At 39.6% G+C, this 24,460-nt stretch overlaps 1 protein-coding gene across 1 annotated transcript; it reads right to left on the reverse strand.

The window, feature by feature from the left end:
• Window positions 1-249: 249 nt before the first annotated feature.
• Window positions 250-7,927, reverse strand: LOC137272786 (acid-sensing ion channel 1A-like). The gene is made up of 8 exons (XM_067805178.1): window positions 7,770-7,927; window positions 4,747-5,296; window positions 4,544-4,642; window positions 4,156-4,336; window positions 3,163-3,222; window positions 2,290-2,452; window positions 1,771-1,862; window positions 250-1,162 (listed from the first exon to the last, which is right to left on the reverse strand). Exons 1-8 carry the CDS (start codon window positions 7,925-7,927, stop codon window positions 1,011-1,013), a joined length of 1,455 nt encoding a protein of 484 aa, XP_067661279.1. The 3' UTR covers window positions 250-1,010.
• Between the last annotated feature and the right edge of the window lie 16,533 nt (window positions 7,928-24,460).

Consider the following 24,460-nt stretch of genomic DNA (forward strand, 5'->3'; position numbering starts at 1 on the left):
CTCTTTGTGAATGTCACTATCATCCTTACACCATCTAGCATCGTCGTTATTATTAAGAATAAAAGTATTTGTGAATAACAGGGAATGTGCTGATTACGAAAATACCTGTACATTGCTGGACATGATCTTAAACCACAGTGTGGCACTGAGGCGCCCAGCGGGTATTGGATGAAGCTTTTCGATAAAAAATATTCGTCCAAAACTGTTCATTCACTTGTATATACAAGGTTGCAATGTTGGTTGGGAACAGGACATGCCATGGCAGGCCATTCAGGTTCTTTCACGACTATACGGCCACACGTTAACGTTTATTGTGCTTCCTGGGACCATGATATTCGTTACACAGTGCAAAGATTAAGCCTTTCAACTACAAATCATACATAACAATGCATACGTTACAGTTCATCAATCAATAGAAAAATCTACCACCTTAGTAATGTTCCAAGAGAAGTATAACCACTTGGATTCATTGATTCACACAGAAACATACAAACATTCCACTAAGAATAACATACTCAGCGCATTTGTGTGGCCAACAACAGGGTTGGTTGTGCAATGGTGGTGATGACAGTAAAGGGGCCATGGCAAGTTGAGCATGTGAGGAGGCAATCATAACGGACATTCATACGTTCATAATTAACTAGTTGGAAAAGTTTTAAGAATTAGTGCATACCTTTAACTAAAATATCATCCATATTCTACTGGTGACTCTAATTGTATTGTTCATAATTTTGCTCGATGCGAAACGATGTTTGGGATAACCAAAACGTATATCAAAGTCTGCTGGCAGAAAATTTTGCCATATCAATATCGTGCGTCACTGTACAATGCTGACTACATCACACACTCTGTTTATGTAAAAAATAAAATCCAGATCACTTTCCTGAGGCCATAGGGGTATGTGCAATCTCAGATCAAGTCATGTGTGTGCCAAGGTAAAGCATGTACTAGCCATGTTTCTCTTTAGGGTCTGGAAATAATACAACATGTTCTAAACATATCAAGGTGTTTCATTTCTTGGTGGGTTTGATACGTCGTAGTTCACCACCACTCTGAATTCTTTTGAAGATGAACAAGCAGAGTGATAGGAAAAACTCTCCCAGTTCGGTGAGGGTCAGGATACTGGCTCCAAGACAGATGCCCATCTGTCCTCCCAGGTTACCTGGCAACAGAACCAACTCCTCTTTTAGACATAATAACATTGTGGACCTAATCAATTAAATGTTTAACATTTAATCAGTCAAACTATACATTCGTAGCTGCACAACACGATACCAAGCCACAGCCACCCTATGCATCCGTATCCGTTGAAGATCCGTGTTGTGCGGTTTGTCGTAGAGGGATTTGTGGTCAGTCCAGCTGACATGGATGAAGTACCAATGGCTTAGATAGATGTTCACAATGTCAATCACTTGATTGTTTGGACCAGACTGGATTATTTGTAGGAGGGTGCCATATTAGTTAGTGTGATGCCTCAAGCCATTTACGATCCTTGGCCAACAAAGTGGTTGTGGTCAGTGATCACGTTTGACTTTGACACCCTGTACAGTATACAAACTGTACTACAAAAGCATCAAGACCAGGTCAGCACTAGCATGTACAATTTTACATGTATCGCGGAGGCGTACGCTGACCATAGAATTCACTACGCTTTCTTTCGAAAGTAATTTTATGACGCAAATGGCATGGGAATGTAAATAATGTTTTCACTTCCAAAAAATACAGCAGTCTGCAACAAATCATATTTTTCGAATGGACAGGTGTACATACCTATGAGTGTTTCTGTAGTGTACTGGGGGATTTGTTCTGTTACTTGGAGCATGAGGTTCTCATAGTATATTCTGAGTTCTAAATATGTGTCTCTGAAAATGGAAAATATGCACAAGCAAATTTATGTCATAGTTTGAGCAGTTCTTATGTACTTATTGAATGAAGCACAACGTTTAGGACAATGATCACATCTAAAGAATAAAACACGAGATAATAATACAACCAATTACAGCTTAAGTACAATGTTCGCACGGAATTAGCATATTCAAAAAGCACAAGCACAAGAAACTCTTGAGTCGATTTACAGTTCTGACTATATCGTGAGTATACATTTATAAATCACCATGAACTGTGACTGTGATAATACAAGATATTCACGGATAGGTGACGCGCATACAAACTTATCGACATATTTTTACGGTCTATTTTCAATATCCGTTTACAATTCGTCTCAGGCTGACTATACGTGCTAACTTACATACATATTTCAACCGATAATGATAAAAAGATTATACCCACCTTAGTTGGGCTTCATTTCCTCCGAAACCCAAATTAATTATGTATTGTACTGAGACGTTGGATGGATATTTAGAAGACGACACCTTTACCTCGTATGTGTCAAGAGCACATGAGATTTTGCAACCACATTCTTTATGTACTTCTGGGTTTTGTGAGATGTAATCTGCAAAGTAGTTGAAGAAACACCCTTTGAAATCCGCACATCTAAACACCCCTGAGATCTGCACATCAGATCTTAACATTGTATGAAATATAGATATCTTAGATGACAATGGAAAATGAATCACGTAATTAATGTTGACATTATGAGAGATCTGGATCTGAACAGTGTGCATGCCAAATGAAGAAGAACACGTTTTGTGGATGTGATTGAAACCTTTGGGCGAGCGTGGCGTATTCGTGATTACTCTTGATTAGCTTGATTGCCTCTCACAGTTTTCTTGTCTTGTAACATGACCGGTTGGCTTCTAGCATGTTGATGTTGTTCCAAAAGATGATGTTGTTCGGGTTGGCTTGTGTTTGGTTGGAAATGGCGGATTTGGATGTTTTTTGTTTTTTTTTACAAATGTCCGATATCCCTTGATTCGCAGGTTTAGGACGTTTCTCCAAATCAAGAATAACCCACCCTTGTCCACTGGTTTCAATCATTTCTTATCACAACAAGCCTCACTGTACACCAATATCCTCTATTATGTAATCTCAAATACCCGCCATGTGTATATTTCGCCATGTGCATATGTTGTGCACCGTTTTCTTGATAACCATTTACATCGAACAATGGCATCCACCGCAAGAAATAAGCTGTATATCCCTAAAACATGTTCCTCTTCAGCATATCACCTTCTAAATACCATTTAAGGAAGAAATTCATACCATATGTTGGACGATAGCAAATGTTGTCTTCTTTGAAAGAACATATCTCTCCGATGCTTCCTGAAACAACAACTGACATGAATTGCCTGATCTGTGTATATAGTGTATAAATATATCGCTATTTCTCTTCAAACGTACGTAAGTGTTGAATCCACATGACTTCACCTGTGAGAAAAGGTGTCAGTGAAACCATTTAAACCAGAATCACCTCCCTATGTGGTGCTATGGTTGAAATGACACACACTTCTAGTCCCTTCGTCCTTTTTTATCAATATATTGCCTAGCGCCAACAGGGTGGCAGCAAGAATCTCCAGGACCACGACTTAGTTGAAGTTAAGCAACGTTGGTCACTTAGAGTCTTTAGCATGGGCGATCGTGTTGACACCTTGAGTCCTGAGAGTTTCTTGGAGTTCCTTCCTGCCCTACACGAGGCAACCTGACAATTATGATCTTAGCCTAGGGAAGTGACTAGGATATGTCATATGAAGTTCAACCTTCTAAGGCCTTATCGCAGCTTGGGCTATCATGGGTAAGCGCCTTGAGCATGAACAAGTGCGTGAAAATGAGCGCTTTATAAACGGGCGTTACTATTATCTTATCACCGACTTTGATTCACGATCAATTAGGCCACCGATTCCGAACATGGATGTTCTTGCAACAAATATAAAGGTTACGTCATGTTTGTGCATATGAGCATCGGTTGTTGGTACCTGGTGCTGTTTTACTTCTTTATCTCGCCATTATAAGTAACCCTAATCCTCGGGATCACGGAAATAGTAATAATACTGACATGATCACGTCAACTTGATTTGTTCACTTCATCTGTGATTATGCTGACAAGTGTCCGATGAAGGCTCATATTTGTGACTTTCCATTGACGAACGTTTACAGAAGCAAGTCGCAAACAAATCAACTAGAGTATTTTTACATCTTACATATGGTAATCGAGTAATGATATAAACACTAGAACTAGAATTGATATTCAGTGCTCACCATCAACCGAAGGACTCACACAGCCGCACTTGTTAAACGCAAACCTTGTAAAGCATTCCTGGAGACATGTTTCATACGTGTAGATGTCATGATATTCTAGGGTGTTGTTGAACGTAGGAGACAAAGTGTCCACACATGTTGCGTTTTCGAATGCTTGGTATGGTGCAGGAAGGTATTTGAACTGTTAAGAAAAAAAAACCGGAACAAAATTTCAGAAACAATGCGGTCAATGTTTTACTTTTTGTAGTTTCTTGTCGCTGTATGAAAATCAGATAACATATCGGACTGGATTAGCGTTATTTGTCACCACGAACTATTCCTCAGCCCAGTGAAGTAACGATTTAGTTTAACGAATTAACGCAAAGATAGTACACAGTGTATTCCCGACCGTAGATCTTTTCACGGTTGCGTAAGTGGATGCTCCCGGAGCTGCCAAAAACGACGATGTTGCAATGTCTGGGTGGATACGTGGATCGTGCAAAATCACCTAGGAAAAGGCAAATAGTTTATATGTTAGCGTTTACAGCTTTCTTATCCTAAAGCAAATCATATGTAATAACAGAAAACCTCTTCATATTACAGTGTACATACCCTCAAACCAGCTGCCATTTGTGAACCAAGTACATATTTATCATGGTGGATATTGGCAAATATGATGAGGTTATTATTGAAGCCTGTGACTTTCACTTTAGCAACATCAGAGGCATTCCAGTTAAATGTTGCACAGTTCCCCATGTTAGTCACCACCGGCTTCAAAGCTTCCATACAAAAGTCACGTTTCATGATACATAAATTCAGAACTTCTCTTGGTTTCATGAAAATCTTTTTCCACCAATCCAGGCTGTGCCGTTCTGAGAAAGTGGAACCAAATCCCGGGTCACTCCAGTTGATTGGACCATTAAAACTCCCAAGCAAGCTGACTCCATAGAAATATTTCTCCAAATATGGATCAGTTTCTTTGGCAGCGGTCAGGTTGAAAGGACTCTGGTTGCAAAAGGTAACAGCAGGAAAAGGCAGCTCTTCCCGGAGTTCAACCTTCGTGTTGGTGATGACTGGGTATCTGTAGTAGTTCATCAGCTCTTGCGATATGTTATAGGACATGTAGACAGACATCAGCAACACGGCGAAGGTCCACCAGATACTGTCAAATAAACGAGGGAGTTGGAGGGGCTTAGAACTGAATTGCAAACAATTAAAGTCACGACATATCAGTCATTGAGCAGGTCCTACATTAATAGGAGACTATATTAAATTAGTCGCCTAGAGAACGTCAATTTAGTGCAACAGTATGCTACCTTGCCTTCCAACCTCATCCTTGTCAAATGGTATTCGTATTTGGGGTTATCAATGCCTTTGGATGCTTCATTAGGGATTTATGATTTATATAAAAGTAGCATCATAATACATCAAAAGACATGCATTGTTTTGACCCAGGTTGTCCCATATGTGTAGATAAGCGTGATCATTCGTTGAAGATGTTGTAGAAACGTCCTCTCAGTACAGTAACCTTGTCAGCATTATATACTGTTTGCTACATGTTTCGTTCGTAGAATGGGTGTTAGTTTTAGGCATAACCGTTTTCCAGCTGGATGTATCTGTTAGAAGCCTCACACGGACTGCAGAAGACACTAAAAAAGGAGCCTTATGTATAATCGGTGTAGAAATGTATTTATTGACTCGAAATATATTTTAGCTTGGATACCTGCAGAAACAATGGTTGACACACCTGTGCCATAACGTCCCAGAAGAAGAACACAAAAAAGTACACAACTGCCCCTTATTTACTAAGTTTCGATTGGGAAACGCGGGAGACTTGGATGGCAGTCATTGGAAGAAAGATTAGCCAAGGTCGGACAATGTCTGTTAACGACACACCGAAGTCATGTCTTATTTAAGTGTGAAGTGGCGAACACTGGAAATGCTGTGAGACAACGCGGGAGGGCAGAATTGTGCCTTCTATAGGCAGTACATGAATAGCAAAGCAATAGCTAAACCGTTCGATATTTCAGCGTCCAAACAAAATAGTTACAATCGCCCACTCAAAGGTACAATGTACATGAATATGCATATATCGTCACGATGGACGATAGTGATAACACGTGGATGGACTTAGGTACTTTTCATTCTGGTTCTAGACACGCCATGAGGTTTTATATAGGTTTTATGAAAGCGCGACAGGCATTGTAAGTTGGAATTTACATTATACATTGGAGTTCAATACGAAACGAAACACAGTCAGTATGTCACAATGCCTATATCTATAATGAGTTCAATGTGCCAAACTGTAAGACACTTTCAACGGGTAGGCGCAGGAGACAACATACATCGAATCAATACGATTAAAGCATAAAACTAGAATAATGGATAAAATGTACAAGTAAAACCTTCGCTGACTAACGAGCGCACATATGTAGAAATAATGCGTAACTGAAGACGGCCGGACAGCGTAACGTATCCAAATCCCTACAGCCCATAAACCGTCCAGTACAGCACACTGCTAAACTCCTCCCTGTTACCTATTTCATGCAACAGACTTGCCCAAACACTTATAAATTTTAATGATTTGAAACTTAGAATTAAGCTTGCATATCAAAGTGCATTAAAAAGCAATTTGAAATTACAAGTGATTGTTAAAGTATTTCAACTCTTCATATTTACTGAACAAACATGTTTTGGAGACACTACCCACCCCTTTTCAGATGACGTAATCATAAGGACATAACTTATTTTCACTTGTTTTCACTTATTCATACATGATGAAAAGGGTTTATGCTAAATACTGAATGATCACACGAGTGCCAGCTCTTAAGACATGGTAAACAGTTTCAGCTTAAATATCGGAACACAATGTTTTTGAAAGATTAAAATGGGCGTTTCCTTTAAAAAAAGCACCCACCTAAATCAAGCAATCCAAATCTTTTTCATTTTCTTGTAATTGTAAAATGAAATATAATACTCTAATAATGTGCTGTGATGAATTATATCTCGTTAATCAGATTGTTTGGATATGACTTTTCTCATAGCTCCTTCAAAATGAAATAAGACCTTTTCAAACATTGGGCACTGTGTGTATCCTTAGACTGACTACATTTGAATGCTTTTGTGCAATTTTTCTGAACCTTGCTACACAAATCTCACCCTATCTGCACACCCGGCTGGTTATGTATACCGGACAAAATAAGTTACGGATGTTCATGTTTAAGTTTGATATTGTATCAGTGTGGCCATGAATAAATAAATGGTTATTTATAGTTTGGAAATTTACATATATCCCTAACTGTTTTTGTCCAGTATATATACAATCACAAGGACTGGTCTTAACGCAAAGTTTGGAAACACTACAGACCTATCCTTTCTTCTAAAGGCTCTTCATTCTTTACCAGATTTTTATTGGATTCTTTTAGAATGTACTGATACAGTTTGCAACATGTCTGCAAAATACTTAACCTCGAACAATTGCAAATGGGAAAGAAAGAACCTTTGTCATGCAAAGAATACTTTTGTGAAAAATATGACGGTAAACATGAGGTTTCATGTCGTTCTGTTCCGTGTACTGAGACCCCGCCCCACATCACATTCGCATTCACGTTTGTAATGAGGAAACCGTTACTCACCATCGAAGCCTGACGTTCCTCCTTGATACAAGCTTATTTACACCATGGAACCCTGTTGTCTGCGTAAAGTCAGTCCATAGGCTTCCAATATCTTGATCATCCTTGTCGGATGTCCAAGCATGTTTTATTTCATCACTAGATACTATTTTAGCTGCCATCTTGCTCAGGTATGTATTGGCTCTTACCAGATAACAGTTCCCCAGATACCTTCCACAGACAGAAACATTACACTATCGTGTTTATCAGCCACTGTGACAATGCCTTCAGTATGATTCTGGCCTCAAGCAATGACGATTATCACAGCGAAACCTCTGGGTTCTTGTAAATCCGACTGTCTTCAACATTACATCGGTGGGAACCAGAGAAGAATAATACTGTTCACTTGATTGATCTAGTAAAGTTGACTGTCTCCAGCATTATTTCGATGTGAAACAGAGCAGAATGTAACTGCCATACCTCAAGGTTTCCGTACAGTTGATTGTCTATAGCAATGCATCGCTGAGGATCAAATAGAATATCACTGCCACTCCTCAACGTTTCCGTACAGTTGACTGTTTACAGCGTTACAAGGGTGTGGATCAAAATAGAATATCACTGCCACTCCTCAAGGTTTCTGTACAGCTGACTGTCTACAGCATTACATGGGTGTCGATCAAAATAGAATATCACTGCCGCTCCTCAAGGTTTCTGTACAGTTGACTGTCTACATCATTACATGGGTGTGGAATATCGCTGCCACTCCTCAAGGTTTCGAACAGTTGACTGTCTTCAGCATTACATGGGTGTGGATCAAAATAGAATATCACTGCCACTCCTCAAGATTTCCGTACAGCTGACTGTCTACAACATTACATCGTTGTCAACCAGAGTGATATATCAGTGTCATACCTTAAGGTTCCCATAAAGTTGACTGTTCACAGCAACATATCGGCGTGGATTAATATAGATATTCACCGTCTCACCCCTGGGTCCCTGTGAACCTGGGTTTTGCATACCCACGTTCAGATATTTTTTCAAGTCGTTTTCTCTGTATTATCGACCTGATACTGCAGTTTACCTCCAGGAATCAACGCAGATGGAACCAGACCCGTGGACAATCAATTCCACTAATGAATGGAGACAAGGGAGTTAGCATGCAACCGTCCCATATATATCATACACACTGAGAATCAAACATTGCGAAATTCGATAGTGTTCTAATTCAGTTCTAACTGAGAATGATGATCTATCAGGATTATATATCGAAACTGACATTATCCAGGTTAATTGAACGGCTGTCATGACTTACAGCACACAAGATTTCATCAAATATCCTTCGAAAGGCGCCGTCAAATTGATAAAATTAGCTCTCGTCAAACCGGCTTAAACCTTAACTCACTCACTCACAGATCTAGAAGATCGTAATCGTGATGCATGTGTGCAAGGATTGAGATAAATGTATGCAACCTTGGCTACGATCTATCCTTCGTGACAAACTGATGCAGCGTGGCGTTTCCAGGAACATTGTTCTCCAAGACTAAGTCATGTTAAATATCATGTTAAATTAAGTAAAGATTATCAAATACCGTCAGATAGTGTTCTTGAGAAGACAAGATCAATATATGTTGATCTGAACAATATCAGTTGTGAACTAACAACAAGTACTACAATCGCACAAAGTTAAAAACGCATTGTTTCATTGCGATATCATCCCATGTAACTCTACAGATTCAAAAGCATGTTGTTTCCGGTTATAGCCTACGCATAGTTTCATAAAATCTAATAGTGATGAGTGTCGTATCGAGGCCCATTTCAGGCATCTATTACGAACACAGAACAAATCAGTTGTGCACCCAATGGATCATGTGGTACAAGTCATAGTAACGTTATCGCGTGTTTGATGCCCTAAATTTGAAAATGTCCTCAACGTATGTTTGCAATTTATGCCAGTAAACCCTTTTAATGCCATCATTAGTTACGAGATGCACCAAGTCACTAGTTTAGACAGTCGGTCTATGAAATATAAAAGAATAATAAATATGAAATATATAAGAATTAAAAAAAAGGTTGTCAGTGAAATAATATATGCATCAGTGAACTTGAATAATAAATTCACATAAAGGTGTTTCGTTTAAACAACTAAGGTCACGCCCAGTATAAAACTAAAATTCCGAGAGTCTGCTAATCCAGAGTTGCGGACATGTGAATACTGATCAGTCTGTCAAAAGAGAAAATCATGTACGAACCACATTCTCATTTCAATTACGTAGCTATTTATACCCTTGTTTGTCGTCGATCATTCAAAATATCATTCATATGATTAATAAACATAGTCGCGCACACCGTAGGTTCTTACTCGCCTGACAAAGATTTATGAAGGAAAGATCTCTTCAAGCTTCTGTGTCTTGGTTGTTCCATGTATTTTCCCAGATGTTTGTCACCATCTGAAACTAACTCGTTTTGCCGTGGCGCGCAATGACGTGAAAAAACACGGTTTAGATCGAATGGAGCAGGAATCGACACGATTTTCACTAACACTGTTGGAGTTGCAGCGTTATATGACTATCCGGTTGCTCAAGGCAATGGAGGACAGGCATTGTCCTGAAAGAACTAAATGGTAGTAAAACGTGGTAGCAAAACGTCAAAATGTTCTCGAAATGGACCAACATATTCATCGATAACTGTCAGTTCACCTTCTTAAGAAACAACAGACAACATAAATATCCGTTGACGAACGAATACAATGTGCACTGCTTTCACCAGACTCGAAAACACTACCAGTGATGGCAAACATAAAACCATACAAACCATCATCTGAGAACCAAATTGCAAAAGAAATTCGAACACATCAGATTGCTATTATAATAATATTCCTAAAAGCAGCGTAGAACTCACTCACTCACTCTTTCTGAACCAGACATTTTGTGCTTCATGTTCAATTAATTCCACTTATGTCGAAGATTCAATACTATCAGAACAATGCGTGAATAGATCAGGTTAACTTGTTTTAAATACAACTTTCATTGACCCGATTACAGGCAACATCAATGCTTACCAGTGTTTATTGTCTGTCTTTATTTAGATATAGAGAGCTGTGAGTGGAGATAGCCGTAGCGGGACTAATGGCACCAGCCTTTTCTAAACGTTGGTTATTCAGTAACGTGATCAATAACTAGTACCCGCAGCAAACAAAGCCTCTCCCCGGATCGTTAAGAACTGTTTGACTTGTGCTAATAATTCAATCAAACATAATACAACAGTGTGTTGCTTTAAATGTTAAAGGCGGCCTTCAGATAGGAGACTAGATGTGTGATGCAAACAATCTAGTGCAATACAATATTTATGCAGGGAGCGGTTATAAAGGTTATAAAAGCAGAATGATAGCACGTAGAATTCTGTCTAAATATATATCTGGCTTGACAAGCACAACGCTTCAAACACAGGAAAATTGGATACTATTCTTACCATTGTTATGTGAGATCGACAAAACGGAACAAAGGATAAAAATCCCTTAGTGCTCGTGAATTTTACTCTTAATTAATTTGACAGTGGTACACCGGAACTGTGCTACCTTTATCAGAACAGGTTATGCGAGTAATCCGCATTCTCGTCACATGATTATTTGGTGATTCATCTGTGCTTTCTTCTTCATTTTGCCATTGAGCATCACAGCTAGGTTCCTCGGGAGAATCCTGATGACGTTTGACATACCATTTAAAACCGTTTGAATGGTATTTCGGGAAACCATATTAAAGATATTCATTTCTAAGCAGGTCAATGTACAAGAAGCATAAGGTGTTGTAGGGGAAAAACTGATGTTTCCTATTATCTGATTGAATTTGCCATTGTCTACTCTTGAAAATATGAAAAATGAAACAGTTATTGAAATCTGTTTATCTATTGTAGATTGAACAATGTATGGACTCATAAAATAGTTTGTGCGGGTCAAATGCAAGAGGTCCAGATTGAAATCAGCAATGAGCAGGAGGTTTTAAGTATTGATCAGGAATTGAACTCTGCTGGGGGTGAGGGGTGGTGGTGTTGGCTGGAGGGTCGATGATTATTCTGATAGATATTTACATTCATTCTTTTTGTCAAATTTCTGTATTTTATACCATTTTGTGCGGATATATGCACAATCTTTTAATGAAATCACCATGATTATCCGGGGGGATATTTGGTCCACTAACCCGTCTACCGTGGGTTACGGCCCCGTGTCGGTGGAGGAGGGGATCCTGGTGGTTGAGGGCATGGGAGCAGGACATGTGTTAGTATTGCTCAACACACCACTTCGGCCCTAACTTCACCTAGACGGTTGGTTGAATGGGTCCGACTCAACCATATGGCACCAAACATGGCTTCTGAAATCCCACCTAAGAAAACAAAACGTCCACTTGAAACTGATCCTGTTGGTACTGATCACAGACCGTCTCTATCGATTGAGTATTGGCCACGTTTCCTTGTTATTGAGACTCCTGACAAGACACCGTTAAAGCTGAACCCTTTCGCAGTATCTAAGGGTATTCAAGGTATTGCTGGAGATGTTAAGAACATTAGACGCTTACGTTCGGGTGCACTGCTAGTTGAGTGAGGCAAGAAAACACAAGCAACCAATCTGATGAGTATTGAATCTTTTGTGGGCATTCCGGTCACGGTCTCCGCTCACAAAACCTTGAACACAAGTAAAGGTATCGTCAGAGATCGTGATCGATTGTTTGCTGATATGTCAGAACTTGACAACGCATCAGAAATGAAAGATCAAGGTGTGTTGTATGTAAAGCGCTTTTCAACCCGAGAAAACAATGAAACATTCCAAACGAATACGTATCTTTTTTACTTTTTCATCGCCAAATGCTCCTAAATCAGTGAAGGCAGGTTACTGCCATATCCAAGTTGAAACCTACATCCCCAGCCCACTCAGGTGTTTTAAATGCCAGAAATATGGACACGGTGTAACTACCTGCACATTGTCTGTCGTTTGTGCTCACTGTGGTGAGAAGACACACACAACAGAAGATTGTGACAGCGATTTTAAAAAATGCACCAACTGCTTAGGTGAACATTCATCTTCGTCAAAACAGTGTCCAATCTGGAAAGAGCAAATGGCGATTAACAAAATAAAGTTTACCCAAAATATCTCTTTTTCTGAGGCAAAGAAACTGGTGAAGAGATCTGACCTTCCAGAAAGTTATGCTACAGTTGCAAAATCATCATTTAAATCCAGTTCTAACTTAACAAAATCATCCACAGGATGCCAAACTACCTTGACTTGGGTCAGTTCCGACTCCCACATTTTTTTATACCCTGCTATATCATCCCAGAATGAGGAATCACTTCCTTGTTCATCAAAGTCTTCTGATCGTAAGTCATCTTCACAGTCACAGTCACGTTCCGAGTCTCATTCAACAGATGATAGACAACAAATTGTTAAAACTAAACCCAAAGGGTCCCAAAATTATGGAATCCGAGAAGGGACATTGTCGCGTTGTCGCATTGTCGCGTTGTCGCCCTCTCAAAAGCAAGCAAAATGAAGCAAAAAATAACCAAAGCGCGACAACGCGACATTTCGCCTGTTTGTCGCATTGTCGCGATGTCGCGTGTCGCGTTTCGAATAACATTTTCTCTGTTCCTCCAAAGTGCGACACGCGACATAGCGACACTTTTCAAGTTCAAAATATGTCGCGTTGTCGCATTGTCGCCCTATCTAAGATATGTAAGAATTCACTGAAACGCGACACGCGACAATGCGACAACGTGACATTTCATCAAAATGTCGCGATGTCGCACTGTCGCGTGTCGCGTGTCGCGCTATATTAAAATTTTGACCATAGTATACATTTAACAAATTAACTGAAACGCGACACGCGACAATGCGACAAAATGTATGTCGCATTGTCGCGTTGTCGCCCTTTTTGTTACCGGTGCGCATGTGTAGAAAGTCAATTAATCTACGCATGCGCAGAAAATGTTATGCTCTATTCCAGACTTCACTGGTCTTTCGTTACATCCAATGGTTTTTAAAATGAAGTGGTGCTCGAAATGGCAATGGGCCTTCTCTTCTTGAACTTAATGCAAATCTTTCTTTATTGTTTTACATATTGCAAATGTATTTAGCCAGTCAAGTGTGTTCTAGCAGCAAAACGAATTAGTAGCGCAACTATTCATTGTAATCACGGCGCACTGTACCCCTGTCATTCAAGGCGGGGCAATTTGCTGAGCAGAGTTAGTCTCTTAGTCACACCAGATAGTTATTACCATACGTTCGAATACCAGCACCGTACACATTAATCACTCTGGAGATTTCGATGACATTATGTGATTAGAGGTTGTGAAAAACTAAAATATTGTTAAAATTCAAGCCACATCGGCAAATTCATCAGGTGATGTCCTCGAATGGGTCCCTATGTTCCATAATGTGGCTCCTGACAGTTTCGTGGTACAGTCCTGTCCGACGCTGATGAATTTGTCTGAGATCTGCCTCTGTTCAGCCAGAAGTGGATGGATACCAAGTAGAATTATATATCACTTAACCATCCGTCACCTTAATGACAGTTGTGGTCGACTTTGAACGTGATAATGGGAAAACGCCTTACAAATGGACTGTTAGCAGTAGGATATTAGAAACAATGACATCACTTGGTAGAGTTGCGTACACTTGTAGTGCCAGAAACCAGCTTTCCCTCCCTCACTCCTCTCACTCTTCTCTCCGCTCCACTCCACTCACCCAAGGTTTATTGGTATAAATAGCACGGTATTTCATCACATTGATGTATTGTGATGCCCGTTTTCATTTCCCTTTTAATCCTATATTATTAATCCTGCACATAGCCTGATTCACAATATGCCTCATAATTTTTTCATACGAATACTAGATCCAGCGATACACATGTACTTGTATCGTTTTAAACCTACGGCTGTTATATCAACAAAAAAAATCAGCAAAAGGGTCAGTCTGAATAGAACCATTCCGTTAAGCAACGACACTCAACCCCTCTGGACTTCACGACTAGATGTACGATCATTTATCATTGTTCTGATGTCAATCCCTGGCTATCTGAACCCTTTAAAAATATCGAAAAATAATCATGCTTGCCATATATTTTTTTTACATTCCGCCGTCACTAATAAAATTTTGATGAAATGTCGTATTCACGCATTACCGCGCGTCGCGCTTTGTTAAAATATTGACTACAGTGTGAATTATAAGATATTAACTAAAACGCGACACGCGACAATGCAACAACGCGACATTTCGATGAAATGTCGCATTGTCGCGTTTTGTTAAAATATTGACTACAGTATGTATTATAAGATATTAACTAAAACGTAGACTGTTGTACAGACCCTGAAGTATATATATCCAAGAGAGCCCAAGCAAGTCTAGAAAATGTGGCAAGTCTAGATTTTCATAGCTTCAGGGTCTGTACCAATCTGCTGAATTCATAGCCAGTATATGGCTAGTAATTATCAGTTGATCTCTAGCTGTCACTGGTGTTTAGTATAAATTCATGGGGAGGCTCCCCTACAGCTCCCCCATCGCCCCACACTTGGCTAAGACCTCGTGCCCTGTCCTCTCACCGCGAGGCAACATGTGTCGGGTTTTATTCAAGATTCCTGATCTTCCTTCCTGGAATACTAATATTCTGAGCGAGTCCATCAACTCACAATGTCATCGGTAGACTAAGAACTACTCTCTCAAATGAACATATTTTACTTGGAAAAGGTCATAGTAAAAAAATAAGAATAACATAACTAGGATTGCCTCAAGGGCAATACTGACGGTCTTCAGACTTCCTCCATACGCCCTCCGAGGCTATCTTCACTTGAACAGTTTCTTTGGACGCCAGCTGGACCGTCCATTGCGGTAATTTTTACATTCATTTGGCACTGAGTCAACACTGCTGACACGACCACAAAATTCATGAACTGCAGAAAAAGAAACTGGATGGCAAAGTCAGTTATACAAAGTACTGGAAAGATTACAACCTGACATTTCCCATACACTAACTGTTTTGTTTGTAGGTCATAGGTTCCAAATTACGCAGGTCGATGCTCATGCTGTTGATCCCTGGATTGCCTGCTCCAGATTCGATCATTTAGAGACCACAGCCATATAGGTGGAACGGTACTGATTGCGGCGTAAAATTCAACTCACTCACTGTAATAAACTCGACTATTTCCTTAATCCTCATGTATTTCTGTGAACACTCACTGCTATGCCAGTGTATGCCAGGAATGGGGCTGAATGTGGCGTAAAGCAATATACAAACTACTAGAAAGATTAGAACCTGACCATACCACTAATACTGCTGAGTGCGGCATAAAGCAATATGCAAACTAATAGGTTCCACATTGCGCAGATCGATGCTCATGCTGTTGATCACTAGCTGGAATAATGCTGAGTGCGGCGTGAAACTCAACTCACTGACTTTTACACAATCGACTGTTTCCTTAACGCCCATGTATTTCTGTGACCATTCATTGTTAACCCAGTGTAATGCAGGTGATGGGAAACTCGAGTTCTAATTTGAGTGTGCCTAAGCGGCGTTAAAAATAGATATCTGCCTGTCACAGCCGGACGGGAACATTTTGTTAAAACTTGAGTTGATTCAGGCTGGAAATATACAAATTTTCTTTCCGTCGTAATTGTGACGTAAGTATTGATTTTTGATATTCATAATGTGAAGCAAAGATGTTCGCCGTTCAATTAGCTACAGTTTGGTACCATACACCAGTGTGTTGTCGCAGAGTTATGACATTTTAATGAACCCTTTGAAAATTTGACCAATTTTCAAGGGCGATAACTCCGAAACTATTTAAGATATCACAATGCCTTGAGGTTACACAACACCAAATGTTTTCCCATATATAGACTTCTATAGTAACCTTATATTTTTTTAAAAAAATAGCCAGGCTATCAACAGCCATTCCATGTACACATGGGCACAGTCTGGCCTCTAAGCTACAATAAAACACAAGTTGTGGCCAACTTGTCCGGCACATTTGCCAAGCACAGGAAGCGGAACACATCAACCCCCAGCTCCGCACCGAATGTCACCTACTTCAAAATATATGTACACACATAAGCATAACCCATGGTGATAAAAATGACAGCACTAAATACTTAAAATTGTGGTCAGTTTTAATAACAGGGTGGATGTGCTTTTAAAACACATACACATCTTACACTATTTCATCCAATCACAGCTGTCACAGGCCTCTGTCCGTTTGAGTTGTTTCCATACGGTCCTCGCTCGGGCAGCATGTGATATTGATATAGTGTAGTGGAACCTGTAGAAAAAAGTATCTGCATCTGCACTAGGCCAATCTGTGATTTATGTACTGTATATACATGTAACTTCTCAGAAAAAAAAATAAAACTGCATGAAACCTCAATATTTTTTTTTAACATATCTGTTATGGCAAAAGAATAAAGAGATTTGCTGCACTGATAGAGGTGTAAGAGTTACATCATGTCTACTTCATCAAAGCTTTGCAAAAATGCATTTCTGCTTTCATAGAGAAAGTTTTCAAATCATGTATATACCATGGGAGTTTACTCCTATTTCACAAAAGAAGGGGGTCATGGGTTGATTCCATACATGACTGGGGCTGCCTAGATCATATCAACCCAGAATATATTTTGAACGACCAAAATCATGGAATACAGGCCAGAAATTGGAGAGATTTCACATTAAGCAGCTTTAGCATCTTGACATATGTAAGGCTGGTTGATGAAGTTTGTCAGAAAGTATTAAGTGAGGAGATGCATAATGCCTAACTGTCTGGAACACTGATCAGAGTACCCTGCCGCCTGTTCGTCGATCAAGGCAAATGACCCCTTAAACAGATGAAATCACTTTTAGACCACAGTATGATAGGAACTTATGCTTGAATCTATTGATTCATCAAGCTAAGACTTCAAAAAACTTCCAGGAAATCAAAACTATTTACTGTGTATTGTTTTCAGGTTGTTAGACTTGACAGTTTCATGTATAAGCCAGTTTAGAGGGTACAAAGTGAAAGTGAAAATATCCTCATAATTTTAAAACTGTATTGGTTAACCTGCCCAAAACTGAATATTTCTATTCACAGTTAACAGTATTTGACAGTATCAGCTAAAAACAGTGTTTCTCTGCAATAATTTATGGGTTACTGGGTGACAAGAAGACATATTGTATATGGGTAAACAAGGGAGATAATTTAAAGACATCACACACTCTCAAGTCAATAAAATTTGTGGTCAGACCCACTCTACAAGGGTCAGTTGTTATTATTTACATCTAATCAACTTCTTGGGTTCATGTACAGCCCTTAAGTCATGTCTGGCAAAAAGAAATACTGCACAGTGAGGCATTAAGAGAGCATGGTCAGAAACTTCTAATGGATGACGATGACCGAGTGGTGGAAGTTACCAGTCAGACATTGTGGTGTTTTAACTGGACTGGGGTACTTAAATGTACTGTATGTACCTACAAATCCAAGTACTGCAACTGCTACAAAGTGGTAAGACATATCGAAGAAAAGGGTGTGTGCTTGATTAGACGCAGTCAACAACAGACTTCAGACCGGCTTGTCGAAATACCACATTGGATGTGAAGGCTTCTGTTTCTGCTGTATGTGTGCATACACACCTCCCCATTCATCAACAGGCATTCTGCAAGCTGAAAATAATGTTGCTATTATATTAAATGTCAAATCATAAAATCCAAAACAGCAATGAGACAGTTGTAGATAAAACAAAATAATAATTTTGAAAGTCATATGTGTTAAAAAGGGGGATTTTTTAAAAAAAAAGGAAAGAAAATTAAGTTGATTCACATGCAAAAGGGGTCAGACAGAACGAATTGACCATATGCTTCAATGTTTACATTTAGAACAAGGGTTTGTGACATGTTCTGCTGTGCAGTGAACATATTTCATGATTTTCTTATCATTTAGCTTTAATTTGACCCTCAGGGGATTGCCTCAGACACTCACATTGTTATAATAGTGTTGAGTTTGGCTTACTTTGTTGTCAAATTCATCAGTTCCAACAAATTTAGAAGCAGGTAACCATTAATCAAGGGTTGAACTCACCATAGGGGTCTATTACCACTGTTGGGCCTCAAAACGAAGCAACGTTCATATTCACAACACTAGAACAATCTATTCCACTCAAAACAGCCCAATCTTTACTCCCATTACCTTTAAATTTGTTGTTTCCATACGGTCCTCGCTCGGGCAGCATGTGATATTGATATAGTGTAGTGGAACCTAGAACAAATTAAGCTTTTCAAAGACAGGTACTGGCAAAACGCGAAAATCGGCGAAAATTTCATTTTTATTTCAAAATAGCGGAAAATCTATCATGGCGGCTAACTTCCACTATGCTTTGAGTCGATGGAGAATGATGTTGTCTACATTGTGTGAAAACTTGGTTAATTTATCTCTTATAGATTCCGAGATATTCAGGGTGATAGAATTTTACATTTTGGGTTGTCTGCCCTTACCGGAAGACGGAATAATTTTTTTCCATTGTATCAATTTCAGCATACAGGCTATCATACCCGAAAGTTTGATCGAAATCCATCCTGTGGTTAGGTCAGGAGAGCTGGTACAAAATTCGTACAAATAATAAGAAGAAGAGGTAAAAGAAAAATATTCGGATAATAACAGTAGGTCTTCCAGACTTTCAGTCGCATTGTCGCGTGTCGCGTTTTAGTCATTACGCTACAATACATACATTGGTCAAAATTTTAACAAAACGCGACGCACGACAATGCGACAATGTGACATTTCGTGAAGCTTAAAAAGCATATAAAAGTATTCATGCTTGTGATAGTTTTTGGATTCCGCCGTAACTAATAAAACGCGACACGCGACAATGCGACAACGCGACATTTTGATGAAATGTCGCGTTGTTGCATTGTCGCGTGTCGCGTTTTAGTCAGTATGTTATAATCCATACTGTGATCAATCTTTTAACAAAACGCGACGCGCGACAATGCGACAATGTGACATTTCGTGAAGCTTAAAAAGCATATAAAAGTATTCATGCTTGTGATAGTTTTTGGATTCCGCCGTAACTAATAAAACGCGACACGCGACAATGCGACAACGCGACATTTTGATGAAATGTCGCGTTGTTGCATTGTCGCGTGTCGCGTTTTAGTCAGTATGTTATAATCCATACTGTGATCAATCTTTTAACAAAACGCGACGCGCGACAATGCGACAACGCGACATTTCATCAAAATGTCGCGTTGTCGCATTGTCGCGTGTCGCGTTTTATTAGTTACGGCGGAATCCAAAAACTATCACAAGCATGAATACTTTTATATGCTTTTTAAGAGCTGAGATACCCGTGATTCGAACTCAGAACAATGATAAATGAACATCCATGTTGCCGTGTTAGTGTGTGGGTTAAGGGTGCGTGGTTAATGGAATGCCGTATTCAAACTGTCCATTTTGCTGAAGAATATTATGATTCAGTAGGTGCATGTTTGAAACGATACAAGTACATAAGTATCGCTTGATCAAGTATCCATATGAGAAAAGTATGAGATATATTGTGAATTATCTCATATGCAGGGTTAATAAGACAGGATTCAAATAGAACTAAAAACAGACATGACAACACATTATTGTATTGAAATACCTTGCTAATTTGCGAAGCTTCCCAAACCTTGAGAGAGTGCAGCGGTGGAGGAGTGAGGAGTGGTGTGGAGCGAAGCGGAGAGGAGTGGGCTGGGGTGGAGTGGAGTAGAACGGAGCGCCGGAGGAGTGAAGGAGGAGGAGGGGAGAGGAGAGGTGTGGTGTGGAATGGAGTGGAGCTTCGCAGAGTAGGAGGAGGGAGGGAGGGAGACTTGGTTTGTGGCACTTCAAGGGTACGCAACACTACCAAGCTATCTCATCGTTTCTAATAAACCATCCCTCCAAAAGAAACGCATAGGCGATTTGTATTTTTACTCTTCTGTTGCCAGGCGTCTGAATGTTAGTCTGAGCAAGATATAATGACTTGCAGCTCGTTGCAGCCAAACAGATATAAGAAATCACCGCCCCTTTTCAGGCAGATCTAGAGTTACCACTGCAGCTCAAATAGGTACATGCGGGTACAACAGTTGCGTGATGGTACTCCCACTCCCACACAACAGCCAGGTCACCTGGGTTTCAGAGGATGTCCGGTCAAACTGTACGGAACAGGCTGAAAGAGATTCGTTTGAGAACATCAACGTCTTCGCTGTCTAGAAGTATAATTATTATTTGTTTCATAGACATTACCTTCGTCCAAAGCACATGCATTAATTACTGATGTAAAATGCATGCACTAAAGTCTATTTATGGACGAGTTATACATGTTTGAAACTTTTCTCAACAGATTTCTCGTCCATGCGTTTATTTCTTGGGGTAGTATACGTACCACAATACTACCACAAACAGTCCATTTGTATGGCGTTTTCCCATTATCACGTTCAAAGCCGACCTAAACTGTGTTTGACGTGTCGGGTGGTTACGTGATATCTCATTCTACTTGGTATCCATCCACTGATGGCTGAACAGAGGCAGATCTCGAACAAGTTCATCAGCGTCGGACAGGACTGTACCATGAAACTGTGTCAGGAGCCACATTATGGAACATAGTGACCCATTCGAGGACATGACCTGATGTTTCTGCCGATGTGGCTTGAATTTTAACAATATTTTAGTTTCTCATAACCTGTCATCTGGATATCGGCGAAATCTCCAGAGTGATTAATGTGTATGGTGCTGGGATTCGAACTTATGATAATAGCTATCTGGTGTGACAAAGAGACATTAATCTGCACAGCAAATTGCCCCGCCTTGAATGACAAGGCAAACGTGTGCCCTGATTACAATGAAAAGTTGCGCAAATATTTGTCTTGCTGCTAAAACCCACTTCATTCACTAAATACATTTATATATGAAATAATTTTCTAACCAACAATGAAGATTTGCATTAAGTTCAAGAATAGCAGCCCAACTACCAGTTCAAGCACTACTTCACTTTAAAAACCATTGGAAGTATCAAAAGGACCATTGAAGTGTGAAATAGAGTTTAACTTTTCCTGCGCAAGCGTACTATAAATGACTTTCTACGCATGCGCATCGGTAATCGAAAAGGGCGACAACGCGACAATGCGACATTTCAATATGTCGCATTGTCGCGTGACGCGTTTTAGTAAATGTTTAGGTCTTTTTACACATCGTAGATAGGGCGACAATGCGACAACGCGACATATTTTGACCTTGAAAAGTGTCGCTATGTCGCGTGTCGCACTTTGGAGGAACAGAGAAAATGTTATTCGAAACGCGACACGCGACACGCGACATCGCGACAATGCGACAAACAGGCGAAATGTCGCGTTGTCGCATTGTCGCATTGTCGCGTTTTGGTTAATTTTTGCTTCATTTTGCTTGTTTTTGAGTGGGCGACAACGCGACAATGCGACAACGCGACAATGTCCCTTCTCGGATTCCATACAAAATAGAATTCAGTTGTATGGATCTCTTGAAGACATGGACGTATCTGAAAACGTCCATTCTAGGACATATAGCTTGTCGCCCTCCAAAAAAGTGCTAGACCCCCAATAAATCCCCCCAAAAGATAGTTAATTCCAATAATATTCTACAGTGGAACTGCAGAGGTTTGATGACTAATTTACATGAATTACAGCTATTAGTCCAAAATTTTACACCTTCAGCGATATGTCTCCAAGATATGTCTTTGAAAAAGACAGATACATTTGACCTTCGTCATTTTAATGCATACCATTGTTTTTCACCTCCGGGTGATAGGGCCACTGGCGGATCATCCATTCTAGTCAAACAAAATGTGATCAATAACCCCGTGTCACTTATTACTAAGGTGCAGGCTGTTGCAGTGAGAATTACTTTACATGTAGCGTTCACACTATGCTCTCTCTACATCTCTCCGTCTTCGACCTTTCACAAAACCGATCTTCAAGCTCTAGATCTATATAACCAACTCCCGCAGCCCTGTATTATAATGGGAGATTTAAATGGTCATAACCCACTGTGGGGTAATGCAACTACAAATGCTAAATAAAAGGTAAATTGTTGGAGGATTTTTGTTCTGACAATGATTTATGTATTTATAATGATGTTTCCAGCACATATTTACATCCTGGTACAGGGACTTATTCTGCTCTCGACTTGTCATTGACAAATTCAGAACTACTAAATGAATTTGAATGGTCAGTCCACGTTGACCTCTGTGGAAGTAACAATAACCTCATAACAGACATACGATATGGTTTCCGTAAAAATAGAAGTACTGTCGATCACCTAGTGCGACTGGAATCATTTGTTAAAACGCACTAATTAATAAACAACTCGCTATGTCTATCTTTTTTTATCTCGAAAAAGCAAATGACACAACCTGGAAATATGGCATTTTAAGAGATTTACATCACTTCGGCTTGCGAGGTCGTTTGCCTGAATTTGTAGCCAACTTTTTAAATGACAGACAGTTCCAGGTTCGTGTGGGTTCTACCCTGTCTCATTACAATCAGGATCAGGGTGTTCCACAAGACAGTAATTTCTCTGTCACTCTTTTTAGCATAAAGATCAACAGCTATCTAAAGTTTTAAACGATGTAATAGATGGATCGTTATTTGTGAATGGTTTTAATATTTCTTGTCGTGGGAAAAATATGCACACTATTAAACGGCAAGTACAGTTGTGTTTAAACAAAATAGATAAATAGTGTCTTGAAAACGGCTTCAAATTTTCTAAATCAAAAGCCAGTTGTATACACTTCTGCCGTAAATACAAACCCCATAAAGAACCAGAACTATTTCTAAGTGGTACCCCAATCGAAGTGGTCAGGGAGATCAACTTCATGGGACTTATTTTCGATTCACATTTGACCTTTTTATTAAATCCCTAAAAGACAAAATCTTGAAGGCACTTGATTTATTAAAGGTTGTTTCTAATTCAAAATGGGGAGGGGATCAAACTACCCTCCTTCACTTATATAGATCACTCGTGCGATCCCAACTTGATTATGGTTCCATCGTATATGGTGGAGCCTGTCAAGCAACCTAAATCTATTTGATTCTGTCCATCACCAAGGCCTAAGACTTTGTCTTGGTTCTTTTAGAACCTCTCCTATCGACAGTCTTTCAAACCTGATGAGCCTTCTCTCAACCAACGCCGTATAAAACTATCTTTACAATACATTACAAAATTAGCTTGTAGTGAGTCTAATTCAGTATTTAATTGTGTCTTTTGTCATCTGTATGAGGATATGTATAACAAAAACTCTTCTCTTGTATCGCCCCTTGGGCTCAGAATTAAGCTATGTCTTGCTGCTTCCGGAATTGACTTGGAAAATATAGCTCCTTCCCGACTTCTTTCTTCTCCTCCTTGGCCTTTGGTTAGGCCACAAGTTGACCTAACATTAACTACATTTAAAAAATCAGGAACGAATGAAGACAATATAAGCAAGAATACAATCAACTGAAACATAAATATAGCAATTATAAATCCTTATTTACAGATGGGTCCAAGGACGGTGGCGCAGTGGCTTGTGCCACTGTCATTGGATCCAGAACAATATCTTCTAGATTACCAGACGAGAGTTCTATCTTTACAGCAGAGGCTAACGCCATATTACCAGGTCTTAAATATATTCAAAGACACCCAAAACATAAACAGTATACAATATCTTTCGACTCTCTTTCTTG

This window comes from Haliotis asinina, chromosome 2 (assembly GCF_037392515.1).
Source record: "Haliotis asinina isolate JCU_RB_2024 chromosome 2, JCU_Hal_asi_v2, whole genome shotgun sequence".
Classification (NCBI taxonomy): domain Eukaryota; kingdom Metazoa; phylum Mollusca; class Gastropoda; order Lepetellida; family Haliotidae; genus Haliotis; species Haliotis asinina.

Bases quoted from the DNA above. Each gene is read 5' to 3' on its own strand.
- LOC137272786 (XM_067805178.1), bottom strand. From the start codon at position 7,927: ATGGCAGCTAAAATAGTATCTAGTGATGAAATAAAACATGCTTGGACA. The intron at 1,863-2,289 runs GTGGGTATAATC...TTCCATTTTCAG, and splicing joins GGAAATGAAGCCCAACTAAG to AGACACATATTTAGAACTCA. The intron at 1,163-1,770 runs GTATGTACACCT...TTCTGTTGCCAG, and splicing joins CACTACAGAAACACTCATAG to GTAACCTGGGAGGACAGATG.